The sequence below is a fragment of the Phoenix dactylifera genome, chromosome 17 (genome assembly GCF_009389715.1).
Source record: "Phoenix dactylifera cultivar Barhee BC4 chromosome 17, palm_55x_up_171113_PBpolish2nd_filt_p, whole genome shotgun sequence".
Taxonomy (NCBI): domain Eukaryota; kingdom Viridiplantae; phylum Streptophyta; class Magnoliopsida; order Arecales; family Arecaceae; genus Phoenix; species Phoenix dactylifera.
In genome coordinates, this window is record NC_052408.1 from 5,400,779 (window position 1) to 5,423,163 (window position 22,385).

Genomic DNA, 22,385 nt, shown 5'->3' on the forward strand with positions numbered 1-22,385 from the left:
GTCAACTGCTCGCCATGGAGAGGTGGCGCCCCAACTTCATTCCGGGTACTGAGGGCGTTGGGCGGGTGGTAGTCTGGCTCCGGCTACCTGGGCTGCCGCTGGACTATTGGAAGAAGGAGACGATCTTTAGGATCGCGGCGCAGGCTGGAAATCCCCTGGCTTTGGATGAATGCACGGAGAAGAGGCGCAGGTTTGGTTTTGCGAGGGTGAAGGTGGAGGTGGATGCGTCTGCTCCGCTCAAGCCGGGGACGATGATGCTAGGGAGATCAGTGGGCAGAGAGGCAAAGTTCTGGCAGGGTTTCGTCTATTGAAACCTGCCAGCCCCATGTCCCAAATGTGGGCGGCTAGGGCACTCTGCGGCGGCATGTGAGTATTCTTCTCCGGCGGTGGTGGGTGCGGACCCGATGATGGAGACATCGGGATCTAACAAGGGTGCAATGGGGAAGCTTTCCGTGGATGTCCCGGATTGTATGACGGGGGATGGAAAGCGATCCGGGGTGGAAGGCCTCTACGGACCATGGCTAGTGACAAACCGAATCGGTCCGTTCTCGAGGGCTTCCCGGAAGAAGGAGGCGCCGGGTAGCGGTGCGAGGAAGAAGCCGGTAATCTCCCCTCCGAGTCCCGGTCTGACGGGAGACACTCAGGCAACGGCGGCCTCTCCGGTGGACCTTGATGGTTGGCAGAAACCGTCTAAGGTGGCCCGCCGGAGAACGCCGGAGAAGGACGTTTCGGCGGCGAGCGCGGGCGTGACGATGGGGGAAACGAGCCAACTCGGCTCGCGATCCAAGTTGGAAGCTGAGTCAGGGGCAGGGTCTGACTCGAGCCGGGCTGCACCTTATCAGGGCCGGAGTGAGGTGAGGCCCAGCTCTAGTGATGGGCTTCGCCGAGGTGGGCCGGGCCTGAGCCCGTTGAAGCGGTCCAGGAGCCCGACGAGGATTCAATCCGGGGAGGGCTCGATTGGTGGCCCTTTGAGGCCGAAAGGAGGGAAGATGCCCTCCTTTGCGAAGGGCGGACGTCCGGTGCTCCGTCGGAGGAGCAAGAGCTCGCCACCGCCCCTCGCGCCGGTGCATGGGCGACCTCCTCGGGCAGAGCATCCGGTTGTGCCGGGTGGAGGCTCTTCACGGCATGGGGTGGAGGAACCCCACGGACGACGGTTGCTCCGAGCTCTCTCGGTGGCGGCGGGACTGTCGGAGCAAGCCCCGGCGGCGACACTCGGGCCGAGTCCGGTGGAGGCGGCGGCGCGACGGGTCGATGGGGATGGTGGATTCGACGCCGGTCGGGAGAAGGAGGTAAGCTCTTCATCCCCTGATTCCATTTCGTGCCATATGGCACGGTTGAATAGTCCCAGTCCCATTGTGCTAAACAAGGGGAAGGGGAAATTGGTTGACTCGATGGAGGAGAACAATCCGGATGACGGTGGGAGGGAGCTTGGGGAGTCTGTGGCTTGTGGCACGGGCTCTATGGGCACTGTGGACCATATGGCACAAGGGAATAGTGGAGGGCAGCATCTTCAAATTTTTCTCCAAATGATGGCTTCGGCGAAGGGAGTGAATAGGGAATCTCAAGGTATTGAAGAGCGTATGGTAGTGGACACAGGTGGCAGCATCAGCACGGGAGATGCGGGCTGTGCGGTCTCATCCGGTGATTTATGAAGATTATTTTGTGGAATTGTCGTGGTGTGGAGAAACCATTCTTTGCCCCGGCTTTTCGCAGGATGGTGCAGCAGCACAATCCGGATATTTGTGTACTATTTGAGACCCGGCTTTCGGGAGGCAGTTTATAGAAGGCCAGAAGGGCGATTCCGAGATCGTGGGGGTTCTATGCTGTGGAATCCCAAGGTTTGTCAGGAGGCATTATTGTTACTTGGGGACATGGACGGTGTAGATTGGATTGTTTCAATGTTTGCAATCAGGAGGTGATTATGGTGATTTCAGAGGACAACCGTAGCCCTTGGGTTCTGTCAGCGGTATATGCTAGCACTGATTATTGGGTGAGGAGGACACTATGGGAGGAGGCTTCACAGATGATTAGTCAGGGCTATCCTATGCTGGTGGCAGGAGATTTCAATTGCATTGTTGATCCTCAGAAAAAGATGGGGGGTAAACCTTTCTCCCACGAAAGGAAGATTAAAGAGTTTCAGGACTTTCTTACATCAAATGGTCTGATTGATTTGGGCTTTTCGGGCCCTAGGTACACATGGTGCAACAATCAGCAGGGACGAGCACGTGTGTGGGAGAGACTAGACAGAGCATGTGCTACAGCTGGGTGGATCCAGAGCTTTCCTGATCATCATGTCAGACATTTGCCGAGGATAGCTTCGGACCATAATCCATTGTTGGTAAGTACTGAGGTACATATCCCAATTCGATCCCCCTTCAGGTTTGAGAAGTTTTGGCTGTGCTACCCACAGTCCTGGGATATGGTGCGGGAGGCATGGAGTACCCCAGTTAGGGTGATGCTATGTATCGGGTGTCCCGAAGGCTGGAGTTGACCAGGAAGCGGTTGCGAAGGTGGAATCGTGAGGAGGTGGGGAACATTTTCAGGAGAACAGAGGAGGAGGAGGCGGCCATTGACAGATTACAGTCTCAGGAGGTACAGAGGGGAGGGTTATCGGAGGAGGAGATGGGGGAGCTTAGATCGCACTTGGCCTTACATGACTCCCTTCTTAGGCAGCAGGATACATTATGGAGATAGAAGTCCAGGGTCCAGTGGATCTTGGAGGGAGATCGGAACACTAGATTTTTTTCATCAGGCAACAGTGATCAGAAGGCATCAGAACAGGATTAGAGTCATCAGGCGTGAGGATGGGCAGCTGTCGGAGGACCCTGACATGATCCGGAGGATTATGGAGAGCTTCTTTAGAGTGAGGTGGACGGAGCCGTTAGATGGGGGGCGTCGAGTGGAGATGCCGATGCCTACTGTGAGGGTGTCGGAGGAGGAGACAGATGTACTGATTAGACCGGTATCAGAGGAGGAGATTAGGGCGGCAGTGTGGTCCCTTGAGGGGGAGAAGGCACCAGGGCCAGATGGTTTTCCACTGTTGTTCTTCCGGAGGTACTGGATGGTAGTGGGACAGGATGTGACGGCGGCCATACAGCAGTTCTTTACCACAGCTGTGATGTCATCGAACTGGCAGAGGACCTTCATTACCCTGATACTGAAGCGGCAGGATGCCACTGAGCCGGGTCATTTTCGACCGATCAGCCTATGCATCACTTTGTATAAGGCAACGGCGAAGATTCTTGCTGTCATGATGAGGGACTTACTTCCGAGGCTGATTAGTTCGGAGCAGGGTGCTTTCATAGGTGGTCGGAGCATCTCCGACAATATACTGATAGCTCAGGAGTTCATGTTCGATCTGGAGAGGGCCCCAATGAGGAGGAGCTTGATAGGGGTCAAGCTTGATATGGAGAGGGCCTATGATAGGATGCGGTGGGACTTTGTCCATCAGTCTCTGCAGGTGTTTGGCTTTCCGGAGACATGGATTCATTGGATTATGGGTTGTGTCAGGGCTCCTTCTTTTGCCATCTTGGTGAATGGCACACCCTCCCGCTTCTTTGTGTCGTCAGGAGGTTTGCGGCAGGGATGCCCGCTTTCTCCTCTATTGTTTATTGTCTGTGCGGATGCTTTATCCAGATTCTTGCATCAGGCTGTATTTTCTCAGGAGCTGGATGCTTACAGGCCAGCAGTGGATGCCCCCTCGATCTCTCACCTGCTGTTTGCGGATGATTGTTTGCTATTGGCCCGGTCGACACGGCAGGACGCCCGAGTTTTGGGTTGGGTTCTACGGGACTACTGTGCTATGTCAGGTCAATGGGTTAACTTATCGAAATCTGCAGTTTGCTTTAGCCCGTTGACCAGACGAGAGGAGAAGAACTCTATCATGGAGATTTTGGGGGTGGCTGAGCAGGATGGCATGATGAGGTACTTGGGGGTCCCGCTTTCCGGTCGGCGACTCCGCGGCAGGGATTGTACTTTCCTGGAGGCCAGGATCAGGCAGAGGGTGGAGGGTTGGCAAAGGCACTCACTATCTATGATGGGGAGGATCACGTTGGTTCGGTCAGTCCTTTCCTCGATCCCTACCTATCTACTTTCAACCTCCTTCATCCCGGTGGCGGTTCTGAGGACCATTGAGCAGCTTCTCAGAAGTTTTATCTGGGGGAGGCAGGGTGGTAGAGATGGCATTCATTTGTTGGCATGGGAGGTGGTGTGTCAGCCGACCAGATGGGGAGGTTTAGGGGTACAGTCCTTATTGGTAAGGCGAGAGGCTTTAGCGGCGTGACATGTTGCTAGATTTGTTATGGAGCCCGATTGCATGTGGTCCTCGTTGTTGAGGGCTAAGTATGGAGTTTTGATTTCCGGAGGGAGAGCAGCCCGTCACCACTCTCCAGTGTGGAGGGAGATGTGTGCCAGAGCGGGGGCGGTATTGCCGGAGATCAGATGGGCTGTTGGCGATGGATGCTCGATCGATGTGTTGGAGGACTGTTGGGTGACCGCGCAGCCGATCAGCCGCTTGCCCACCATGGTGGACTCGGGACGCTTAGCTGGATGTAGGGTTAGCGATCTGATGATCCCAGATGAGGGCAGGTGGAGGGTGGGGCTGGTCCGAGAGGTGTTCGGGGAGCAGCTGGCAGAGATGATCCTGGCTATTTCGGTGCCCACCAGAGGGGAGTCTGACAGGCTGATCTGGGTGCCATCGGGACGGTTGCAGGTGCGGGCTAGGGATCTTATAGCTCTCTTCAGTGGGGAGCCAGCCAGGCAGATTGAGGGAGGATGGATTTGGAGGATGCGTATCCATCCGCGGGTGGCACTTTTCATCTGGAAGGTGGCTTGGGGATGCCTACCTACCAGAAGAGTGCTAGTTAGGCGGGGAGTGCGGATCCCTCAGTTTTTGCGAGATGTGCACAGACGCCGTGGAGACCATTGAGCATGTCCTGTTGCAGTGTCCCAGGGCTAGGGAGATATAGAGGAGGTCACCTGTTCCTCTTCCTTGTTCTGTGGAGTCTGCACAGGATTTGTTACATTTGCTGAGAGCTTCCATGCGGAGCCCTAGGTTTGCCCAGGCGGGGATACTTAGAGCATATCTGGCCTACCACATTTGGTTGGATCGGAATGCACGTTTGTTTGAGGGCAGGAGGTTCCCGACGAGGATGGTGGTGGACAGAGCTGTGCTTCAGGCTGGGGAGGTTTCTTCCGGTCTCGACTTGTGTTCTCTTGGGACGGCCAGGGACATCTGGGGTACTCATTGTGCTGTCTTAGTGCCCAGGTTTGTGTTTGCTTCTTGGGTGCCCCCACCCCTTGGTTATCTCAAGGTGAGTTTTGATGGTAGTGTAGCATTAGAGGGGAGGTCCGGCGGGGTTGGATTCGTCATCAGAGATCATCTTGGACGCCTGGTTGTGGCGGGTGGCCGATGTACGCCTGGGCTCACAGTAGTGGGAGCTGAGCTACGGGCAGCTTGGGAGGGCGTATCCTACGCGAGGCGGGTGCTTGGTGCTAGGCGGGTGCACCTCGAGGGGGATTCCTCTATAGTGATCGATTGGATTCAGGGTGCGGATAGATATGGTGATGGACATCCTCTCATTCGTGAGACCCGCAGGATGGCTTTGGAGATGGACGATTTTGAGGCAGTACATGTTTTCCGGGAGACGAACAGTGTAGCAGACTGGGTCGCCTCTTACGTTGCACGGCATTCAGGGGAGATCTGTTGGACTTCCACGGTAGAGCTCCCGCCCCTACTGTATTTTTTGCTTTTTTTTGATATGGCAAGGTGTACTCACGTTAGAGCTATATGAAATTGCCGTTTACACTAAAAAAAAAAAAAATAGTAGCATCTTATATCACCATATGCGTGTGTGTGTGTGTGTGTGTGTGTGTGTGTGTGTGTGTGTGAGAGAGAGAGAGAGAGAGAGAGAGAGAGAGAGAGAGAGAGAGAGAGAGGGGTCCCTTGAAATGCCAAAGTGGTATATTGAGAAGCACGCTATCCGAGTTGTTAGATTTCACTTTGGGCCCCTGGTGGTGCCCATTTGCCCCCTCAGGTACCATATAAGCCAGCAAGCCAAACTGCCTTCCTTTCCCCCTTTAAATTGTCCAACAATCTAGATTCAGAGCACCATTAGTGGGCATGAGGGGCCAATCCAGCCTTGCTTGCAAATGAGATGCCAATTATTGGACAAGTTGCCATTTTGACAAGATCCTAAGAGCTGAAACCGGATAAGATCCCTCAAAAAAGATAGTATAGGAGCAAGCAAGACAAAGTTTTATCGTTAGACAGCGACAAGGCTTGAATGGGGAATTGGTGTTGACAGATCCATCATGATCGCTCTCTATGCCAGGTGATTGATTATCCTTACATTTGCATTTGGTCAGGAAACAAAAAAATATGGAATAGAGATAGTTATTTCACAACTTTATGTTTATCTTCATCTTGGAAATTTTGAGATAACTGTAGATTGAGAGTATTTTTATTCATAAAAATACAAGTGAAAGGAATGAAACAGTGATTTATTTGAGAAGCAAATTTATTTGAGTCTCCTCTTAAACTAGATATTCCATGAATAATCAGGTTTTCACTTGTTTCTTTTTTTATTCTTTATAAACTGTTCGGCTTAAACACCCTTTATTATAAAGTTATTCATGTTTTATTTCTGAATCAAATGCAATCAATATTCTATAGCCATCAATCATAACACCAACCTTAGGTTGTCCAAAGAATGCGTGCAAAATGTCGACCTTATTTTCAATAATCATATTCATCGAAACTTGATTGTTAGTCGATCTCCCCCGATTCCATGCTCGAGAAAAGAGGTTTTAGATCGATGTGTGTCGCAAACAAGAAAAAACAAGAAGAAACAAGGTAATTGTCACTGCTCTAGGGTTCGTAATGCGAAGCAAAGCAACGCAAGCACTTGCAGATGATCAAGTTCTCCAAGGAAGGAATCCACCAGTCTCTTATTGCCCCCATATGCACCAGAAGATCTAGATCAGATTCTTCCACTACAATTGGACCACCCAACAAGTGATGAGGATTTTCGTTCCTCTATTCCCACAATGAGAACATGGCAAGTATCCAACCCAATTGAAAAAACGACACAAGACAGCCTGATTCACAGAACACCAAGCTGGCCATTGAATTCCATCATGGCATTGAAGGCGGCTCGCAGAAGTCGAATAAACGGACGGCGCATATGCCGCAAGCTGTATGGAAGACAATCTCAATCGCACGAGCGGCAAAAGAAGGCAAAAACCAGGAGGAGACGGAGTTTGACTGGTTAACAGCAACGCATCGGATCCCTTCAAACACCTATCGACTTTCAAACTCTAAGCATTCAAGTCGACAAAGACAAAAAAAAAATAAAAAACTATACTAATATATTTTTGCATGGTCCAACTTTGACTTTAAAGTCTTCCTTATCTCATTCAAGGAGTGCTTTTTTTAATTTTACAGTATTTTTCACCATACTCTTTACACTTACTCGTGCCTCAGAATCAAAATTAACTACCAGATTGTCAACATGCTCTCTGTCTTTTGTGCCTAACCTTTCCATCTAGATATGGGAGCTTTAGCTCCTCAGGCGGTGACATTTTCAAACATTCTTATCAAGTAGGAAAAAACCATGATTTGGTAAAAATAATGTTGCAATGGTTTGAACAGCTTTATAGCACTTTAATTATGCTATGAGCACGTAAGCTTACAATGTAATGGGCATAGTAATATGGCTGTTATCATGGTGTTACAATAAACAGTCGGAACAACGTATTTTTAACGGCTCCATTCCATGGAATATGGTAGGACTTCATTTGGCATTCATAAAAGTTATCTACAATTTCTATTAGTTAGTAAATATTAAGTAATGTCTTGACAAAATAGCAATCATAAGAGTGCATACAGGTTGTGTCACCCTGAATTTTTGCCGGTTCCCGTCCATCCTCTCTCTCTCTCTCTCACTCTCACAGACACAAGCACATTGATGCGGATTTCAAGTAAAAATATTCAAAAGCTTTAAGCAAAAGCAATTTATTACCATAGCTTGTGCCAGTTTAAGGTCACGGCCATGGTTATTATAACATGATCCTACCCTTTAAGACAGAGCATCCTGCTTGCAAGCCCTTTCCTTTTCCCTGCAGGGTGGCGGTGGAGGCTGCTCAAGATCTCCATTCGCCAACTACTGTAACCAGGATCAGCATCAGTAGAAATAAATCAAGTTCAGCTAAAATTCAGGTATTTCACAGCATAATACCACAATACCAGCAGATTTAGAAGAGGGAATGGCTCAAAATGAAAGTAAAATAAGTTTGAGCGTAATGCCGTCATTGGTACATGAGTTTGCAAAGCCTGGGCATATGGCTGAGGGCATGAAAGGCATCTAATTGTTTGAAATGAGGGGACAAATCCAGCAACTACTTCTTGCCTCTATCAGATTCACTACCACCTCCTACACTATAAAATTTATTAAGGCAAGATGGTGAAATTTTTGATGCAATCCAAATGCAAGGATAATAGAAGTGGATCTCTCTTTCAATCTTTTCTTTGAAAATCGTTGTCAGATGAACATTAGTTAAACATAGGCACAGGCAAAGTAAAGGTGGCTTTATGTAGTCCCTTAAAGGTAGGTTATTACATCTTGGGTCGGCTTGTAGCCAATCTGTTCATCCTTGTAAGCCCAGGCCATCCTGCTTTAAGTGTTTAACTTCTGCCACCAAGTAAGACACCTCGACTGACATTGCTCATATTGGCAAGCAGCTTACTGTAACCAGTTTACTACGGCATATACTGCCAGAGAATGTAACTGGTATACATTATAATATTGGACTCCAAAAGAAAGAGAATAAAATTAGAATAACAAAGGACAAACATAGATAAAGAACAACAGAAACAGATATGATTGCAGAGAGTCCAGGCCATAGATTTTTATGCAATACTTAGATCTGAATTAGTATCAATACCGACCAACTACAACTACTCGACAAGTTACTAAAGATATTTAAAGAACTTAGCTAACCTGAAGTGATTTCTTCACTTCGTCCGCTCTATTTGCAATTTCTTTGGGGTGTTTCATGTGTGCCTCACTCATCATCTCTGCCAATTTGATTTTCTCTTGAATTGTCAGAAGCAAAGAATCTAAAGTGACCAACCTGCAGGAAATTCATCCCATAAATAACACAACCAGCAATCATCACTTCATATGTAGAGGAGAAACAATAGAGAACCAAGTTTTCTCATCCTTAAAAATTTTAAAAATGTAAAGATACTAATGCATAACATATCGACGAAAAAAACTGAATAGAAATAATGAAGCACATTTCTGTTTATAGTTTTTGCCTCTCCCTCCCTTATAAATGTTGCATTGAAAACAGAGATCTGTTGGACTTTTATCTGAAAGATCTGTCAGATGCCAAAAAAAATTATCTTGGTTAGCAAAACTTCTGTCATGAGGTGTGCTTGTATTTAAGAGACCAAACCTTGTTGGTGCTCCATAAGTTTCACCAAACCTTGTTGGTGCTTGTATTTAAAGATTTTCCTATTATAGCAGTGCAACTTGTATAATCTCCAACAAGTCAAGTCTAGTTTCACATTCAATAAAAGCAGAATCTGAAGAGAGAACTTCGAAGATGCTATAATATACAATATTATATTAACTATATTATAATAATATTATATTACATTATAGTAATATTATACTATATTATATATTTATGTATTAATATATATTATATTTTATTATGCTCTATTGTATAATACTATGCAATGTCCTTTATGGTCATTTTGTCATACTAAAAGTATTTTCTCAGTTTGTTTACCAAACACATATTAAAGTTTCGCAACACTTTAAAAATGTAGTTACCAAACAACAAATAGCTTTTTATAAAAGCTTTATTTCAAAAAGCTTTACTTTTCGAAAGCTCTACTTTTGAAAGCTCTAAAAGCTCTAATGCCAACAGCAATCCCAAACATAGCCTTAGTTGCTTTAGCTTGCAAAAATAAACAGGCAATAGCCTGAGAAGATAGCCAGAATTTCCTAAGATGAACACATATGCAGGATAATTATTTCACGAGTGTCTAGGAAAGTGAGCAAAAATAAAGCAAAGAAAAGTGATAGATCAACTCACTGTATTCGCTTACTATAGATAACAACTTTCCAATGACTGAATTCAAACCATGGATATTGCACTTAGCAACCATGATCAACTACAAATGGAATCTCTTGGAAGATCTTGTAAAAGGATTTTACATGAAAAAAGTTAATAAATGACTTAAATGATCCTGGTATCTTCGCTTAAATGTTGCACTGAACAGTTTGTGCAGAGGGACACAGCTCTTAGTACGACATTTCTGAGACAGCACAACAAGTGAAAAAGTTTATAATATTCTCATAACTATCTCCTTGCTAGTTGACAATACCTTAACATTAGCCTGAAAGTCTTATCCCATATAAATGATATCAGTTTTGGAAAGTCTATGAAATTTTTGATCAAAAATTCCAATCAGCTTTTGCTACAATAAGTTAAAATAACCTCTTGTCACTTAACTAATTAAAAAGCTGGAGTACAATAATTATCCAAAATGGGAAAAATATTGATTGTGTTTCAGTGCTTGTTGGTTTTGTATTTCAATTTGACACTCCAGCACTTAAGGTCTAAAATGCGGGTACCACACCCCATAACGATTCATACAGTTACCGATAAGGAAATCATATGGTATTGACACTGGTATTTTAGACGTTGCTTTGATCCAACTAATTGACAGAATGACTCACTGGTTGGCACCATGAACGTGGAGGGAAAACACTACATTCAACTTAACCTACGCTTAACATCCCCAAGCCCCTATCCGTACACACAGGCCCTCTAAGGAAAGAAGGAAAAAAATCAAGAGCTATAAGTAGATTATTTTTTCCTGACTTCCACAAAGTAGAATTCCAAACCACCCAGAACAATCAACAATTTAGAACCCTTAACAACCATGGATTAAACAATAAAAAAGATACCACCACACTAAGGATTCACCAACCACTCAAGTATCAACCTGCACTCTGAACAAAAGGGCCCTCTTACACCAAAGCTTAAAATGGATCTTCCTTCAAATACATAGCTTTACCCAAATGCGACAACTTGATTAAATCATAAACATATAAACGATTTTATCATTTCAAACAAAAATACAGAAGAAAATCAAATTGACTTATATTTGCTCAAATATTTGAGAATCAAAACTTCAAAGGGGCAGCATCAAAATACAAGTTTGTACCTTCCTCTACCGCTTCCAGAAGCACCATGGTTGACATCTCTATGGATTTTGTGCTGGGACTGCCATGGACAGCTAGGGCATATGGATTCCATCTTTGTTATCGTCGATCATTTCTCCAAATCTCATTTTATTTGCTGCAGCAAGAGTTTGAATGCTTCGCATGTGGAGGTACTCAAATTGCATAGACTGCCCAAGACCATTAGCTCTGATCGGGATCGGAAGTTAGCTATTCTTGGAAGACCTTGTGGAAGACGATGGGGACTAACTTGCAATATAGCATTTTTCCACCCACAAAAAGATGATTAGACTGAAAATGTTGATCAAACCTTGGCAATTTACTCAGGAGCTTGGTTAGGGGCTAGGTAAAGCAATGGGACATGGTTTTACTGCAAGCTGAATTTGTCTACAATGATTCGATTAATAGGTATAATGGAAAGTCTCCATTCAAGACTATCTATGGATGGGCACCTAAGGGTGTTGTAGATACCGAGGCAAGTAAGTGATGATGTCAAAGAACTAGATGAATCCATTTTAGAAATTCAAGAGGAAGTTCCACTTCAGTTATCTTTTAGCACAAGGAAGCTAGAGACAAACATTGGCAACACAAAGAATTTCATGTGGGTGATTTATTTAGTTAACCTATGCCCGGAAAGGTTTCCTATTGGCACTTATTATATATTGAATCAGTAAAAGATCAGGCCATGACAGTGCTGAAGAAACTTGGAGAAAATGCTTAGAAGTTGAACTACCAGATGGGTTTGCAATCTCACCTATTTTTTATGTGGCTGATCTGTACGATTATCATGATGGTTTGGAGGCTGTGAGAACTCTCAAAATGGTGAAGGCAACAACTTACTTCAGGAAAGAAGGAAGAAATAGAGTGGAAGACATACATGTAGTGAACACTCAGAATGACACTTCAGATTCTTAGTTAAATGGAAGAACAGGCCACTTAGGGACAGCACTTGGATTAGTGAAGAAGAGTCCAAGAAGCTAGAACAAGACTTCTGTAGGCAAATGCTCACATGGAGTCGAGATCTTCTTAGCCGGGCAGGAATGATTCGAACAGGGAGCATCTTTTACATGTATGTATATAAACCAGTATTTTGCAGCCTAATTACTATTTTGGGTGCTGGGTCCTGGTCAGGTTCAGTTGGCCCATAGCTGGAGTATTTTTTCAGTTCCTAGTCCACTTCTTAAAATGAGACAGGCATTGGGGATTCGGTCTCTATTTTGGATGTCTTTTGTTGTTGTATTTTTCTAGAGAAAGCTTTCAGAGTGCTGAAGCTTCACCTAGCTGGAGTATTTCAAGCATTAGGAGCTTGGGTTTTGAGGAGTGATCTCGCAACAGCTCTCAGTCCCCTTGTTGCTTCATTTCTGTGCACAAGGCCAGCCCATATCTGCTGGACAGACCTGGGAAGCTACATAGATCAGGTATTATCCTTGGATTTCTGGAAAATCTCGAATCTTGATAAAGTGGAAGATATATGTGTGGTGAAAACTAGGAATGGCAGTGAAAAAGAGTTCACAAAGCCAAATGAAGGCTTATGTAGGCCTGCCAACTCAAATGCTTGCATGGAGTCGAGCTCTTTCTAAACTGGTAGGAATGAAGCAAACAAGAAGTATCTTTTGTACGTACATATATAAATCAATATTTTGTGGCCTAATTTGTATTTTGGGCACCCAGAATTTCAGTTTGTAATCAGGGATAGTTTTGTCATTGTTTTGGGTGCTGAGTCTTGGTTAGGTTTAGTTGGCCCATATCTGGAGTACTTTTAAGTCCCTAGTCCATCTCTTGAGATGGGACCAACATTGGGGGTGCTTTGCAATTACTTGTTGCTGCTGGTGGAGTTACGTGAAAAGTTTGATTTTTGTGTTAGCTTCTCCTAAAAGCCAACTTTCCATGATAACATGGGAGCTAGTCTCTGTTTTGGGGATCTTTTGCTCCTGTATTTTTTCAGAGAAAGCTTCCAGAGTGTTGGAGCTTCACCTAGCTGGAGGGTTTTAAGCATTGGGAGCTTGGGTTTTGAGGGGTTAACACCACGGCAGCTCTTGCTCTCTGAGGTCCCTCTTTGCTGCATTTCTGCACATGAGGCAGATCTGTGGCACTGTTCTATCTACCGGACAAACCTGGGAAGCTACAGATCTTAGGTATCATCCTTAGTTTTCTGGGAAATCTTGAATCTTGTCCGGCTATGTCTACTTGTGTTAGCTAAACATTTGTGCTCCATTAGATTGGGCTAAATATTTGTGCTGCCCTGTTGTGTTAATATGAGTAGCGTTATCGTCGCGTAATTTTGTTATTTCTCTCTATTTTAGTTCACATCAAGAGGTTACTTCTTAATTTCCAATACTCCATGTTCATTAATTTTTCACCTCTTTCAATTCTTTAAAACATGCTAAACATAAGCAAGCATTATAAACTTAGCCTTGCAAATAAGAACTGCAGATAAATCAAATGTTTTCTTTATACTCAACTATTATTGAGTTTTTGCCTCCAGAGTACTTTCTTTTCCATTATTTTGTTGCTAAAGAAGATCTATTATGAATATAAGATATAAATGCAATAGAAATATGGGAAAACTGATATGTTACTGTCTTGTCAGGATTATGAATAGGCTAACATTTGTCACATGGCAACATATCATAAAAAAGACAAGGCATTTTTTTCTCCCATTCATATAAGAAAGTTCCTGTAGCTTTGTCAATAAAGCTTTCTATGTAGCAAAAAGTTGGAGGTTCAACCATACCTGACAGGCACGTTCACTGTACAAGCTTTTTGTGGAGCCAAGCATAAGTTCAAAAATTATCCAGCTGAATCACCAAAGGATTTTACTAGAATCAAATGTGCCACCATAAGTAAATAGACTAATTTTTTTAGATAGCAGAATCAAATGAATTTTCACGTAAGTTAAAATGATTGAGAACAAGGGTTAAGCCAGACTAAATGAAAATTTTGACAAGGCATATTATTCAATGAGATTGCATTGATGGAAACTGTGGCCTTTGTTGAAAACTTTTTAACCTTTAAGTAGGAATGGAATTTTATATATGGAAGGTGTTCAAAAATGATTTCAAGCTCAGAATTCCATTTTGCAGGAACATTTTGATTACAATATCAAAGAAACAGAAAGACAAACAAGAAAGGTATCACCTTGGAAACCAGATCTAAGTTTGCTGTTCATGCTAGGATGATTCCAGAATAATACTCCCAAATCAAGATATTGCAAACACAAGGGAGGAAAAACCACAATATAATCTTTTCAAAATCACCCATCTTTTTTTTTTTTACTCAAAATCACATGATCATAAGGCATAAGTAAATTTTCTCTTATTTAACTTGGCAAGAAAATTGAGTTTGATCCCGTATTACACGATTAAACAATTTGCTTGTGTATAGTTCAAAACATAATAATTAATATCTCAATTCTAAATTACAATTACACCTTCCTCGCCAACGTCCTCTGCTTTGTTGCATGCTGAACAACCTTTTCCTCCACGGGAAGGCCTTTCCTCCGCCTCACAGAGTTCATAAGCTTCCTTGCTATGTTTGGAGGGACACTGGAACCATCTCCAAATTCTTCGATCTCCTCCGCTGTCTTTGGGACAAAGAAAGGATCTTCAGATAGTGCTTCCCAATGGCTAAGAACAAGCAGTGCACTCGCCCCACCTGAAGTCCATCTCCTAAGCTCATCTGCAAATCCAAAGCTTTCAGCAACTGGCACATAGGCATGCACGGTAAACAAGGCAGACCCTTCTTGCATCTCTTCTTTCAACACTCTAGCCCGCCTCCTTGCAAGAACTGCATACATGGAACCTAAATATTCTGTGGGTGTATTTAACTCGCAAAAGTACATTGCTTCCACGAGCCTTGGCTTGTTTTGCAGCACAGCTGCCCTACAAGCTTCCTTCACAGCCGTCATCACTTGCCCACTGAAGATACCATACTGGTCAGGCTGATGGGCAGTTCCAGAGTTATCAGGAAAGATGTAAGGTTCCACAAGAAATGCCAGACCCCATAAAGGTTCATCACATAGAGGCCCAGCTGCTGTGGCTAATTGAAAACCTGATACAATGCTATTCTTAAGAGCCTCTGCTTCTACACACACTGATTCAGTTTCTTCTTTTGAATCTTCAACAATTGAAACGGTATCAGTTTCCACATCCAGAAAGCCAAGTCTTCTAGAAACATCACAAGAACCACGTACGAGAATACCTTTCTGGTCCTGGCTGGAATTATTAAGGTTACCTGCTTTCAAATCTGGAATAAGGAGGATATTTGGCCCAATCTGCCTGGGCCCAAGCGACCATATTCTCTGAAGAAATCGATACCACATTTTTCTATACTTTTCAGTCTTTTCTTTATCGAGTTGTGCAGAAAGAGATTCTACTTCACTTTCTATAGCATCAATAATGTGTTTTCCTAAGTGTTGCAACAGAATTGCCATCATTGATAGGAGTATTTAAGTTCAAGCTTCCATTTCTCTTTACTGACTTGCCCTCTATAATATCACCCAGAATATCAGCGCTATCTTCAAAAACTTTTGTTAGAGCACCTGGAAGTTTCATTACTTGTACCCTTATGATACACCTTCCATTTGGAGTAGTTTTTTCAACATGTTCGGTGCCACTGGATAATGCCTTTGCATTCTCTAATAAAGCAAAACCTTCCCCTTCAATGGTCTCTTTATATGAGACAAGAGGAGGTGAAACTTCCAAGCTCACCTTGGCAAATCTTTCCCTGAGATCCTTTATACATCTGTCCAGATGGACCTCTCCTGCAGCTGCAAGCACCTGCTCACCTCTAGAAGAGACTGTAACCTCTACAAAAGGGTCTGCATGATTAAGAAGCCTCAATCCCCTCATAAGTGCACCCATATCAGCTGGATCTGAAGGCTCAATAGCCACTCTAAGAGTAGGCGCCACTTGAAACATCAAGCTGGAGAAAGGCCAACTATTTCTAGTCGATGAGAGAGTTGCACTCTTCAAAATATACTGTCCCAAGCCCTGTATTGCCACCACATTGCCTGCACTAGCAGAGAAAACCGGTTTCAGACCTTGACCCATCATCAAATATAAATGCTGAAGCTCTGCTTCCTGCACATGCCTCTGCATGGATTCGCCTTTCAATGGATCATATAAAGCAGAGAGCACAAAGACCTTCTGCCCTGAATGAAGGACGCCACTGAAAATCCTAGCAAATGCAAGAAAGCACTCCTCCGATTCACCAACTTCATCTGTAGGCTGATTGTTCAGTGCTTCTCCATTTGAACCCCTTTGTGGAAGCATCTTATATGGAACAGCAAACATCTTGGAAACAAATGCAACGCATGGAGCATCACTGCTAGAATCACAAGCCTCAACACATTTCCTCACATGTTCTGCTTCGGCAACCACATCAGAGCTAAGGCCAGTATCATTCACCACAAGCTCTCTCTTAGGAAGCAATCGGGAAATCCGAGCAGACTGAGAAGACACAGGATCGGGCATGCACTTGACTACCATCGACAGAATAGAATCAGAAAGTGGAAGCCACCGACTCATGACAGCCTGGAGCACAACCCTCGGGTCCTTATTTTGGAGCTCACGAGGTGGGACGGACAAATTGAAAGTCTTAACGACCTTCTCAAGCATCCTTTTACCTCCATCTTCCTCAAGAGTTGCCTGATAGACCTGCCAGACAGGCCTAAGCACAAACTGAACAAACATAGGCTGTCGATCCTTGCTAACACCTTCCATTCCCTTCTTTCCCACAATCATCATCGTCTTTGTGTTATAATATCGAGGGCCCCATAATCCCTTCAGCAATGCAGTCATGCTAGCTCCCAGCTTAGATGCATAGAACTCCGCAAACTGGCTGAGACAAAATCCCCACCCATCCAATGCGCAGACAAAGGCCACATTTCCCTTCTGGGGTTGGAAGACGTCCTCCTCATCATCCTCCACCGATTCCAGATTCACCTCACCAGCCACCCCTGCAAGAAGAGAGTCCACATCGGAAAGATATTTTTCCGACTTATAGGCACTCACAATTCCATTCACTTCATGAACAATCCTCTGCAATCTATTATAAGCTTCCATTGGACTCAATTTAAGCTCTGTGATCAGCCTATCAATCTTATTCAAAACTAAACAAGGAGTCAGCTTTTCTACCCAGGCTTGTCGTAGAACTGCATGGGTTTGTATGTGAACACCTTCGACCGCATCGACTAGAATTAAGGCGCCATCACTCAGTCGCGCTGCAGTGGAGACCTCGCTGCAGAAATCCATATGCCCAGGGGAGTCGATGAGGTTGACAGAGAAGTCTTTGTATCGGAGAGCAATGGAAGAGCTCTTCATCGTGATAGCCCGCCTCTGCTCCTCGTCAAGGTAGTCCATGAATCGCAGCCGGCCGGCGAGCTTCGGGTGGAGGACGCCGCCGCCGCAGGCGGCGATGAGATGGTCCGCGAGGGTTGTCTTTCCGTGATCGACATGGGCAAGGATGCAAATGTTTCGGATCTTCCGGCAGGCAGCTTCCCCCATCCTGCCCAATCAAAATCAATGGAAAGCAAAAAAAAAAATCTCATATTGATTAATGATAAGATTTTACCGAAAACTACCAGTTAATGGCTGGTTTGAATACAATCTATTTCCGAGACCTGGATCGACCAATCTTCTAGGGTTTAACAGCATTAACAGCAACCCAAAACAAAAACTAACAAAAGAGGAGGGGAGACAGAGAGAAGAAAGAAATGAAGAGCAAGAGTCACCTTATTTGGCCTCGCCCCACCGTTCTCAAGCCTCGATTGGAGACTGGAGGAGGTGTTCGAAGCGCTTAAGGGATTGGGAGAGAGAAGAGAAGAAGACGGCAGGGTCGCGGGGTCGAGATTCGCCGTCTGGGGCCAGAGATCATTCTATCTGACGGTCGGCGTCGGCGTCGGCGTCGGCGTCGGCGGGTGGAGGGGGCGGTGGAGTGGAGCAGCCGTAGGGTTTCGTGGAGAGGAGAGAGGAGAAGAGAGGAAGAGAAGGGATCGGCTTCGAACTCGAAGTTTTAACCTGAGTATATTTCGGGCCGGGCCGAGATCAACGAGTCGCTGGCCCAGGAGAGGAGAGCAAGAATGGCCTTCGAGCTCGAAGTAAAGTTTAAGTATATTTCGGGCCGGGCCGAGAGATGAACGAGTCGCAGGCCTAGCCTGGGCTAATTGCAAACAGGAGGGCCGGGCGGAGCCCGAACGATGCCGGTTCCGCCAGGCTGGGTGGGGAAATTAGAGAGGGGAGAGGACGCGGTGGTGGAGTTGGGGTAAATTGCATAATGTTTCTTTTTCTTCAAAAAATAATAAAAAAACAAAATTTACATATATATCTTTTATATATATATATATATATATATATATATACACTCCTATTTTCTAACACAGTTAAAAAATAAATAATTTAAATTTAAAATAACTGAAATATCTTTATAGGTAAACGCGTAAAAAGAAAACTTTATGGTTTTAGCCGACTACAACGCTACGTCGGGGCAGAGAGTGAATTTTCAGAAGTCCACCATCTCCTTCAGCCCTAGCTTGACGCCTGGGGATTGACAGGGGATCTGAAGGATTCTGTGGATGTCCGAGCAGGACGGAATCTGGAGCTACCTGGGTATACCAATCATAGGCAGGAGACTGCAGGTATCAGAGTGCGTCGGGCTGGTGTAACGGATCCAGGGTAGGCTGGAGGGATGGCGGGCAGCGTCTTTATCTATAATGGGTAGGTTGATGCTGATCAGATATGTACTTGGCTCCATGCCCATCTATCTCATATCAAACATGGTGGTGCCAAGGACAGTTCTACTGAAGATTGAGTAACTACTTCGGGGCTTCTTATGGAGCTTGCATAGTAGTGGTCAGGAGGTGCACTTGGTCATGGGAGAGCATATGCCTGAAAGTGATCCATCGATATTAGCAGTGATTGCATGCTGAAATTTTAAAAAAAAATTTGTGACTGCACCTGTTCGGATTGCCTACGTACCCCTTCATAAGGAGGATCAAGCCACACGTAGTTTTTTTAATTTAAAATCGCAGTTGAAAACATTGAATTAAACATTTTAATTCTAGCATGCATAAGAAATCATATTTCAAAACATCACTACAAAAACTCATGATCAATATGCCAGGATCGTTTAAACGATTATACTAAAATATTTACATGATTAATATCAGATCTGAAATGAGATTATTAAGTTCAAAACTTAACTAATCTATGATCCAACTAATCTTCGAATACCCATTGAATAGGTTCTGAAGATTACTCTATGAAGAGCCCCTGAAGAGGTTTAACCCTCGGGGATTAGATCTTAACAAGTACTGGTATGAGATTTATACCTTTGCAAAATCAAAAAACAATGGATCAAATGCTCAAGCTTTGCAGCCACACACTCGTCTGGCCTCTACGAGAAATCCACACAAAGCTCCTGAAGTGATCCAATCCCGCGGAAGTGCTACCTTGCGCAGGATCTTCCTTTGCTGAATTTTGACATTCCCAATGCTATCAACTTTTGATCCGCCTTTTTGGATGAATTTGGAGGAATGGTTTGTAGGGTTTGAAGAGAACTTAGATCTGATCTAAAAGCTCTTATCAGGGACTCCTAATACTAATGGCGTGATGGTCTAAGAGGAGATGGAAATTAGCAAAATTGAAAGGCTGAATTTTTGTACATGAACTAGGCTTTCCCTCTTTTTCTTTTTTCCTTGCATTCGGCCACCAGAAAGATGACCGCTTCTTATTGTCGCCATCCCTCCTAACTCCTCTCCTCTTCACACACCAACAATGCATTATTTTGGGAGGATTTTGTGGAGTTAAGTTATGTTTGGAATTCAAAATTCAATCATAGCTTCATGCGCCATCACATGATGAATGGTTGATCACATCCAAATCCTTCATCATGTCGCCCATTCCTTCACTCCATTTCGAAATTCCCATGCCCACAACCAGATTAGAGGGTCATGAGGTGATTTTGTGGTGTTTGAATTCGAAATTCAAACTTAATTAGAATAGAGATAAGGATGGCGCCATGAAGAAAGAGAATTTGATATTATCCAATTCTTTTCATGAATTTATCTCTCCATGTCGCCCTATCTGATGATGAAGGAGGTCCCTGATGTGTGCCACATGTCCTATGGCGCCATTAAATAAATTAAATTAATTTTTAATCATATTAAAAATTAATTTATGGCGCCATTCATGGATATGTGACATGTGGATTTCAAGATCCGAACAGTTTCAGATCAAATCTATTTAATTAAATTAAATCCTAACAATTAGGATTGTCCAATTACTTTGGGTTGAACCTAATCCAATTAGGTGAATCCCTAATTAAGCACAAATTTAATCTAATTTAATTTGGTCAACCTAAGTCCTCTTGATTCAGACCTAATCCAATGAGGTCAAAAATCCTGATTGAGCCCAGAGTTGAATCTAATTTAATTTGGCTCATCCTCAGTCCAATTATCCAATCAAATTGAGTTTATTAGTAATCTAATTACTAATTAATTCTCCAATAATTACTTTAATTATTTTATAAGATAATTTGCCAATCGAATTGACCAAATTATCTCTGAATGATTCTTAACCATCCATCAGCTTTCTTGATCAATTAGGAAACTTTTATGCATGTGACCTCATATGTTCGAACCTAAGCTGGTAGTATGGGAACGACTTCCTGCACTAATCGATGTGACCATCTAGCAATGGTACCCGATGTCCGAATATGCCGAATATATGCGAAGCAAATATTTTGGAACCCTGGACTATGGTTGCTGTATAATTCATCCCTTTGACTCCTAATGCCAGGATGACCTTAGAGTTCTATCAGCTCTGTAATCAGTGCATCCATGATGTGATTCAACTTTAGAAATCTTGTGACTCCTCATAAGGATTACCCTAGCCAAGATTTTGCTAAATTGAATACAACGCATTATTTCCTGTTTCTAGGAGGGGTCAATTCCATCTTGACTCACTCACTGATTTCGTAAGTACTTGACTGTACCCAGTAACCTTCCATCCCAGAATTAGAAATTCTGCTAGTCAGGTACCAAAGTACAGTGAGTTAGTTGATAATCACTGTGGTGATCTCAGGTCTGAGGGATACTTATACCGATATCTAATCGGAACATCTCTCGACAGTAGAGTGTTCTGAAATTGGTCACGTTCAGTAAAATGTACTCCTACACTTCACATGTATGACATATTAGTGCCTCCATACTTCTTGGTTAAGAGGACAACCAAAGTATACGTCTCATAATGACCTAATCTCGATAATATTGTCGTCCTAGTAACTGTATATCATTTAGTCGCGAACAGGTTTAAGGACTTGAAGATAAATCCTCCTTTATCATAAAATAAGTCCTAAGAACTTCATCATATAAAAGTTCATTTGAAGATGTTCAATAAAATGATGAATAATACCAAATAACACTTTATTAATTTGTCAATTCATTTACAAAATTCAATCATCAATATGCTGACGATTGACTTTTAGGATACAATTCCTAACATTGCCTCCCATGCAGTGAGGGTGGCCTTGGGGTTCTGTCTCTCTTGGAGAGACGGGAGATGCTCATTGCCTGGCATGCAATCCGATTCCTTTTGGAGCCGCAGGGGATCTGATGTCGAACCATGGCAGCCCGCTATGGGCTGGTGGGCCCTGAGGCACTAGCCCGAGGGCAGAGATGTTCTTTCTTGTGGCGACAGATTGCATGGTACCTACCTACTGCGTTAGTCCACACTAGATGGCTGATAGGCGATGGGCGCAGTATTGATGTTCTCTATCGTCTCTTTCTCAAGTGACCTCTTTTTAACTTGATCTCTTTTTCTTTATAAAAAGTTAGAAGCACTATTATTGGACTTAGATGGGTCCTACTCATGTGGGCTTTGAGCCTGGCTCAGATTCAGACTTAGGTCAAGCTCTGAATTGACTCTATATATAGATTTCGAGCTCAGGCGAGACTTAAAGCTCGAAAGATTTTTTAATTTGCTTAATTAACCTCCTCAAAGTGATTTTCTTCTTTTTTTACTCAAAATAAGTAATAGCTAGAATCATGCATAAAAGTCAAGAGGGAAAAAAAGAAAACAACTACGTGCTAAAGTTTCCAACATGGCATTGAAGTTAACACGTCAA

The 22,385-nt window shown here is 43.9% G+C and overlaps 3 protein-coding genes across 3 annotated transcripts; 2 read left to right on the forward strand and 1 right to left on the reverse strand.

Moving 5' to 3' along the window:
- The first annotated feature begins 437 nt into the window (after window positions 1-437).
- Window positions 438-1,652, forward strand: LOC120104338. The gene has a single exon (XM_039115263.1). The coding sequence runs from the start codon at window positions 438-440 to the stop codon at window positions 1,650-1,652; it is 1,215 nt and encodes a 404-aa protein (XP_038971191.1).
- Window positions 1,653-5,039: 3,387 nt separating this feature from the next.
- Window positions 5,040-6,453, forward strand: LOC120104339. The gene is made up of 2 exons (XM_039115264.1): window positions 5,040-5,717; window positions 6,367-6,453. The coding sequence occupies exons 1-2, from the start codon at window positions 5,040-5,042 to the stop codon at window positions 6,451-6,453; spliced, it is 765 nt and encodes a 254-aa protein (XP_038971192.1).
- Window positions 6,454-14,548: 8,095 nt separating this feature from the next.
- LOC103721162 (elongation factor-like GTPase 1) lies at window positions 14,549-18,248 on the reverse strand. Its single transcript, XM_008811241.4, is given in 3 exon segments — window positions 14,549-15,666; window positions 15,668-17,768; window positions 17,995-18,248. Coding segments are annotated over 2 exon segments (3,081 nt in total). The 5' UTR covers window position 17,768; window positions 17,995-18,248; the 3' UTR covers window positions 14,549-14,685.
- Window positions 18,249-22,385: the final 4,137 nt, after the last annotated feature.

Bases quoted from the DNA above. Each gene is read 5' to 3' on its own strand.
- LOC120104339 (XM_039115264.1), top strand. From the start codon at position 5,040: ATGCGGAGCCCTAGGTTTGCCCAGGCGGGGATACTTAGAGCATATCTG. The intron at 5,718-6,366 runs GTAGAGCTCCCG...GCATTTGGTCAG, and splicing joins AGATCTGTTGGACTTCCACG to GAAACAAAAAAATATGGAAT.
- LOC120104338 (XM_039115263.1), top strand. From the start codon at position 438: ATGGGGAAGCTTTCCGTGGATGTCCCGGATTGTATGACGGGGGATGGA.